General features: G+C 36.4%; 2 protein-coding genes across 2 annotated transcripts in view; both read left to right on the top strand.

Moving 5' to 3' along the window:
- The first annotated feature begins 267 nt into the window (after positions 1–267).
- On the top strand, positions 268–1,305 carry LOC104991704 (trace amine-associated receptor 6). The gene has a single exon (XM_010844295.1). The coding sequence runs from the start codon at positions 268–270 to the stop codon at positions 1,303–1,305; it is 1,038 nt and encodes a 345-aa protein (XP_010842597.1).
- Positions 1,306–7,368: 6,063 nt separating this feature from the next.
- The window catches only part of LOC104991726 (trace amine-associated receptor 7a-like), a 15,308-nt gene continuing 15,217 nt past the window's right edge, over positions 7,369–7,459 (top strand). Inside the window, exon 1 of the mRNA XM_010844311.1 lies at positions 7,369–7,459. Within this exon, the coding sequence (XP_010842613.1) occupies positions 7,369–7,459 (91 nt within the window).

Below are 7,459 nucleotides of genomic sequence, written 5' to 3'. Positions count from 1 at the left end.
TAAAAGAAAATTTTATCAAATTCAGGGAATGAAGCATTAGTTGAAATTAATCCCAATGTTATTGTTCAGTGTAATTTTTGTGCTTTGTTATTAAACACATTTGTGATTTATAAAATAAGTAAAATTAAAAAAAATAATTGTAATATCTGATAATTTCCTCAGATATCCTAGTAGATGTATGTTTTTACCTTAGGGGTATTGAAAATCAGAATCCTATGTTCATTATGAAAATCAAGGACAGAATTCTTTGAGTGTAAACAACAGATCATGAGCAGCAACTCGTCCCCCACTGCAGCTGTGCAGCTCTGCTACGAGCACCTGAACGGATCTTGTGTGAAGACCCCCTACTCACCCGCATCCCGTGTGATTCTGTACATGGTGTATGGTTTTGGGGCTGTCCTGGCCGTGTTTGGAAACCTCCTGGTGATGACTGCCATCCTTCATTTCAAGCAGCTGCACTCACCAACCAATTTTCTCATTGCCTCTCTGGCCTGTGTAGACTTTCTGGTGGGAATGACTGTGATGCCCTTCAGCATGGTCAGGTCTGTGGAGAGCTGCTGGTACTTTGGGCGAACTTTCTGCACTTTTCACACATGCTTTGATGCAGCATTTTGTTACTCTTCTCTCTTCCACCTGTCCTTCATCTGCATCGACAGGTACATTGCTGTTACTGACCCTCTGGTCTATCCCACCAAGTTCACGGTGTCTGTATCATGCATATGCATCAGCATCTCCTGGATCCTGCCCCTTACTTACAGTGGTGCCGTGTTCTACACAGGTGCCAATGAGAATGGGCTAGAGGAATTGTCTAGTGCCCTCAACTGTGCAGGAGGCTGTCAGATGGCTGTAAATCAAAACTGGGTATTGATAGATTTTCTGTCCTTCTTTATACCTACCCTTGTCATGATCATTCTCTACTGTAATATTTTTCTTGTGGCCAGACAACAGGCTAAAAAGATTGAAAATACCAGTAGTAAAACAGATTCATCATCAGACAGTTACAAATCCAGAGTAGCCAAGAGAGAAAGAAAAGCAGCTAAAACCCTGGGTATCACGGTCATAGCATTCATGATCTCGTGGTTACCATACAGTATTGACTCATTAATTGATGCCTTTATGGGCTTCATAACCCCGGCCTATATTTATGAGATTTGCTGTTGGTGTGCTTATTACAACTCAGCCATGAACCCCTTGATCTATGCTTTATTTTACCCTTGGTTTAGGAAAGCCATCAAAGTCATTGTGAGTGGTCGGGTTTTCAAGGATAGTTCTGGGAGCATGAATTTGTCCTCTGAACAAATGTAAGCCATTGGGTTGAGGAGGTTGAAGATATCTTTACATTTTCCAAATGAAATGAATTTTAGAAAATCAAGTAAGGTTTTTCATGAAAGAAAACAAATGGCTTTTTCAGTCTAACTGGATGAGCCCTTGTGTTTCAGTCTTGTTAGGATGTGCACTTCCCTTTGCTTCTCCAAAAATATTTATGTGACTAATAAATGTTAACTCCCTTATTTGTTAACTACTGCAGAACTCACCATAGCCCACTCTCTGCAGACAGTCCACTCCCCTGCCACACACATTTTTATTCCATTAACCATTCCTTTTGTATCCTGTAAACATTTCAGTTGTCTCTGATTTCCTTTGTCTTTCTCTTACAAAGTGGTCTACTTATTTCAAACTCCTCAGAAATTTCTCTGTGATTAACTTTCTCAAGGTTGTTGCTTTTTTTTTTTTTCCTTTTCTGCTTTGCTCATATTCCCAGGAAACTTTTGGGTTTCAGTTAAATCTATTATGCTTAAGGTCTGCACTGGTGTCTGTCTGAGAAATTGACTCCAGCATCTTCTGCATCCTGTCTCTGGCCTACAGTGGTGCCAAATTGTACACAGATGCCCAAGATGATAGGATGGAGGCATAAGTAACTGCCCTCTGCTTGATAAGTGATTGTCAACTTGTTTAAATCAGTTCTGCATATCGGTAGGATTTCTATTGTTTTTCACACCTGGCTTTGTTAAGATTCTTCGGTACAGAAATACTCTTCTTGTGATTAGAAAACAGATTAAAAAGATTTAAACATTACTAGAAAGTAAAATTGTTACCAGAGAATTGCAAGAACAGAGTGGCTAAGACACAGAGAAAAGCGGCTAAAACCCTGGACATCACAGCTTAGTATTTTTGGTCTCATGATTTCTCAATGTAATTGATTCATTCATTGATTCTTTTTTGAGTTTTATAGCATTTAATATGCTTATGAGATAGTTTGCTCATTCAGTTACTATAACTGGCTCTAAATCCTTTGATTTATGCCTCATTTTACTTTGGTTTAAAAGAGTAATAGGACTTATTAAACTGGAAATGTTAAAGGACATTTCATCAATCAAAACTAAATTCTAAAACAAATTTCATATTGATGATTTGAAAAATTTAACAGTGATCTAGTGATATATTGAAAAATTCTGAATAATTTTTATATGAAATATAGTGCTTGAAAATGATCCACTAAACTGGGGAGGAAAAACAGTACCTCAATTTCAGCAGCATCAGTTTTATACTGTTATTTTTGGGGAAGTGAACATCCTTTGAGCATTTGATAAAAACATATTACTTACTAGTGGTTGACACAGTGGTCATAATTTCAAGTTTCCTCACATCTTTACACTCCTGCTCTGTCAGTTGTTACTTTCCTCTTTCAAGTCCCTGTTACTCTTTTACCTTTCCTACCAAGCTTAACTTTTTCTTTTTTCATTTTCAAATGTTTCTTCCAAGTTCTCTGTTAATGTCTTTCTGTGAACTCAGTTTCAGTTCAGTTCAGTTGCTCAGTCGTGTCCGACTCTCTGCAACCGCAGGACTCAGTTTAGTTTGCTTTTATTTTTAGCAAATTGATTCTTGGGGTCCGGTCTTTCTGGAGCTCCTAAAGATCTCTGAGCCATATCCATCAGCTATTACAGACCCAGGATGGGATTCATTTTTATATTTTAGGAGATATTTTGTACAGGTAGGAATAACCATGAGCAATATGTGTACTGCAATAGTAGTTTCTTTTATGTAACAATTTTCTCATTTCATGAAGTTTGTTGCTCATGATGGAGGGCAATTGTCTTTTATTTTTCCCCCTATAAGTACTATTTGGAGTTTATAGCTATTCATAATAAAAATAACACTATTATTTATGCTATTGAAAAATGGATAATTGAGAGATGTTAATGTGGTATAAAACTTTTTTCAAAACTCTTAACAATCTTGCTTCATGTATTTAACAAAATCAAAACTGATTTATCTGAGATATTAAAAACTAGAAGAAAACATAGTTTTTATAATTTATTGACATGAATCATGACAGAATATAGATTCATGCACTAAATTTAAATTTTTCAACTTCAAAGTGAAAGAAAGGCACGTTAAAGAAAAACACACAAACTTGGAAAAGCTATTGGCAGCAAACAGGTTGAAGAATTAGTAGATTTGAAAATATAAAAAGAATTTACAAAACATTAAGATGGAGATGAATATCCCACTAAACATAAATATGAAATTTTACAGAGGTATGGTTAATAAATACATTAAAATGTCAAATGTACACATAATTTTAAAATTAATTAAAATCTTATACAGTTTTGTATCTCATATTTGACAACACTGGATCATTAACATCAGGTTAATTAGAGTATGAGAAGTTGAGTACTCTGCTGAAAGTTCAGCACTTTCATAAACAAGTAGGAAAAACATAATTTAGCATTTTCTTTTAGAGGGGAATTAAGATATTTATGTAAAATTTCAAATCGCATGTGTCACATGACTCTGTAGTTCTGTTTCTGGCAAGCAACCATATGAAGAGAGTCAGGCAAGGAAGGAAACGTGACAAGGACATTCATTGTATATCTCTCAATTACTAATTACAATGAACTAGGATTCATATGGTGTAAATTAAATAAATTATGCTCTACCTTTGAAATGAGATGTTATGAAACCATTAAAAAGCACAACTGACCATTAAAAATAACAATTGACAGGGAGAGAAAACCTCAATATACTTCTTTGACTAAAATCAAAAGAAAACAAAAGCAAAAAATCTGACCTAAATTATATAGCAACGTATAATAAGCCCCCATATTACACTTTTACAAAATGTACCTTTGTGTATAATAGACAGTGTCTGTTATGGGGGGATTTACTTTGTAATTTATCTTTAAAATGTTAATGTTTGTGATAAAATAAATGTATTAAAATTGATGTTAACAATGCACATCTCTATTTTTATCTAAGCATTGAAGTTAGTTTTATCTGTGTGCTTGGCTGTTTTATTTTGGTGGACTAACATTTGAGCATATATCTTTGGTATATTTTTGTTTTATCTAATGAAACTAAATTGTAGGTACATTGGTATATTTTAGAAACTACATCTTACAGAGATTTAAGTATCTCAGGATTTATATCTTAATATTTTAAAAGTATTTTAATTGTTTCTTTCAGTAGATCTTTAATGCTCTGACTCTTCTTCTCTATATTAATTATGTGCTGTACTCAAGAGCGATGGAAGCTACCAAGAGTTATGTTTCCATGTTCCACTTGTGCTTTATTTCTGCTCTTTAGGTCATTTTTGAAAAGTGATAAACATGCACAGATGTATTGAGTAGATGCACATGCTTTTGAGAGACGACATAACCTCCCAGCCTGGCTGTTAGGAGCCCTGCCCCTCAGGGAAGGCGAAGGTGCTGCCAAGTCAGGTCCTTAAGGTAGGAAAACGCATTCCTCAGTAGACAGACCTCAAAAAACACCCACAGATACTGTGAGACTGAGCTTTCTGAACATGGATGCCACTCTGGGGATAAAGGAGCAGAATCCCTATATTTATTGAGATTTTTTTCTTGTACCTGGTGCAGTGTGAGGCTCTAAGTAGATTTAAGAGTATTACAGAAAAATATAAATCCTATGTACCATCCCTGAGCAGGTGAAGCGAAGATTTGTATCTGTCACCACGGGCATTTCATGTCCTCTCCCTTCCTAACCCTTCACCTCTGCAGATACCCAAACGGTTTGGCAAAATGAGGGGGGTGGGGTCAGGTTGTGCGCAGGTCTTCTTGAGCTCATGCCACTCCCCACACTGCGCCTGCGCTACAGCCGCTCTCAGCCTTGCGAATGTGTCCAGCCCCCATCTCGGAGGCTCAAAACACACTGCCCTCTCGGCCTGGGAAACCCCTGTCTGTTTTTACCTTAAATATCTCCTGGATCCTCTCGACCTATATTTAAAGTTACCTTCTTGGTAAAATTACCTGTGAATACAATTCCCATGCTTCACTGTGGTGACCTCCACTGCACTCTGTTTATCGGAGCCATTACCACATTGAGTTGTCATTACTTGTCCACATGTTAGCCTCTCACATAGAGTTAAGAGAAGTAAAATAAATACAATGGATAAGCTCTAATTTATTTAAAAATCCTATAAGGTGATAGGCAATCTACCAGGAGGAAAGAAAGATTTAAAGCAAACTGAAACACTCATAGCTTGCTGGTGAGAGCATAAAATGGTCCAACTACCTTAGAAAATGTGTACTTCCTTACAGAGTTAAACATACACTTCCCAATATGACAGTCCCAAGATGAACAGTCTAAATATTTATCAACTGGTATATGGATAAAATAACTGGAAGGCAATTGAATTCAGACAATGGAATTCCATTTAGCTATAAGGAGGAATGAGCAGCAAATGTTCTCAGACATGGGTGAAACTCACACACACTGAGCTGAGTAAAATAAGCCAGACAGAGAAGAACACAAACTGTGTGACCTTTTTGACACAAGATTTTTAGGCCTCAGAAAGTAATCCCTAGCCATAGAAGGGAGATCCGTGGCTCCCCAGGATAGGAGAAGAGATATGTGGGGTGAGATTAAGTATAAAAGGGCCTGAGGAGAAATACAGGGTGTTGCTTCCTTTCTTGGTTGTGAATACATGAGTGGATACATTTATCATGTCATCAGTCTGTACCTACTAAAAATGTAAACTTTTCAAATATATTTTATGCCTCAATATTAAAAAGCTGATTTTTCAACATAAGTAGAAGTCACTGAGGGCTTCCCAGGTGGCACAGTGGTGAAGAATCTGCCTGCCAGTGCAGGATCAGCAAGAGACATGGGTTTGATCCCTGGGTTGGGAAAATCCCCTGGAGTAGGAAATAGTAATCTGCTCCAGTATTATTGCCTGTAAAATTTCATGGACAGAGAAGCCTGGGAGACTACAGTCCATGGGATTGCAAAGAGTTGAACATGACTGAGCACATGGAAGTCATTCATCAGAAAACATTTTTTTGAAACATAAGCTCATCTATTCTAGAACATTAAGAGGAAATGGAAATTTGTCAATGGTAAAATAGGGAGTATAATATAGGAATGCTCCCATTCCAAAAGTTCTTTCAACAATTTATTTTAAAAAATATCTTCCATATAGTGCCCATTACAACAAGAAAAACATTAGCAGGAACAATGTTTTATTTGTACTTGCACTTCCTTGGTTGTTTCATGAGGCAAACATTTTGTCCTCTACTCCTCCTCTTTTCTAAATCTGAATTATTCAAGTTAAACCTGAAGCATTCTACTGTTTAATATACGATTCTATTTTTTTTTTCTTTAACACAAACTGATACTGGAAGAGAGAAAGGACTTATTTGAAAGAGTTCTAGTGACATTCAACACAGAAATCATAAACAAATGATTCTAAGAAAAATGAAAAGGCAGTAACTAATAACAGTAAATAATATGACTTTCCATTTCTGCTCAAAGGTTTTAAAGGCTAGGCATTATTATATTTCATGCAAAGGTCAAATGACATCAGGAAATTATAGGACATAAACTTAGTTTAGCATAAACATAATTGTTATTTAATTCTTTCTTTCTAAACACCTTGCACTTGTGGGGATTCAATCTTAAGAGCTTTGGGGATTGAAATTATTGAACTATGTTCCTGAGGGGAGAGAGTGTTTGGGGCATTATCATTGCTCTGACAAATTAGGAAAATAATGCTAATAAAATGTGACATTCGGACATGCATCATGTAATAGTTTCTTGAAGACAAACTCTCCTCTGAAATGAAGAACGAGGTAATACAGAAAGTCTTTAAAAAATTTAAATAGACAGCATTTTATGTAAAAATGAAAATTAACCACTTATTCATTTAGAAGTGAATAATTTTACAAGAGGAGGATATGAATCACTTTCTAAACATGTAAGTGAAGATTTGCACTTACAAGGAAGCAAAGACAGAATGCACTGGCGACTACTCACATTGTGTTTACCTTTTCTTTAAGGACATTTCAAAATCGGGAATGACAGCCTGGGCCACAGAGGGTGACAGGTTTCCAGGTATCAAACCCGAGAATCATGAGCAGTGCATGTCCTTCTACTGCAGCTGTGCAGCTCTGCTACGAGCACCTGAACGGATCCTGTGTGAAAACCCCCTACTCACCAGGCC

The sequence above is a fragment of the Bison bison genome, unplaced genomic scaffold (assembly GCF_000754665.1).
Source record: "Bison bison bison isolate TAMUID 2011002044 unplaced genomic scaffold, Bison_UMD1.0 scf7180017864198, whole genome shotgun sequence".
Taxonomy (NCBI): Eukaryota; Metazoa; Chordata; class Mammalia; order Artiodactyla; family Bovidae; genus Bison; species Bison bison.
This window is presented reverse-complemented; position numbering and strand designations above follow the sequence as displayed.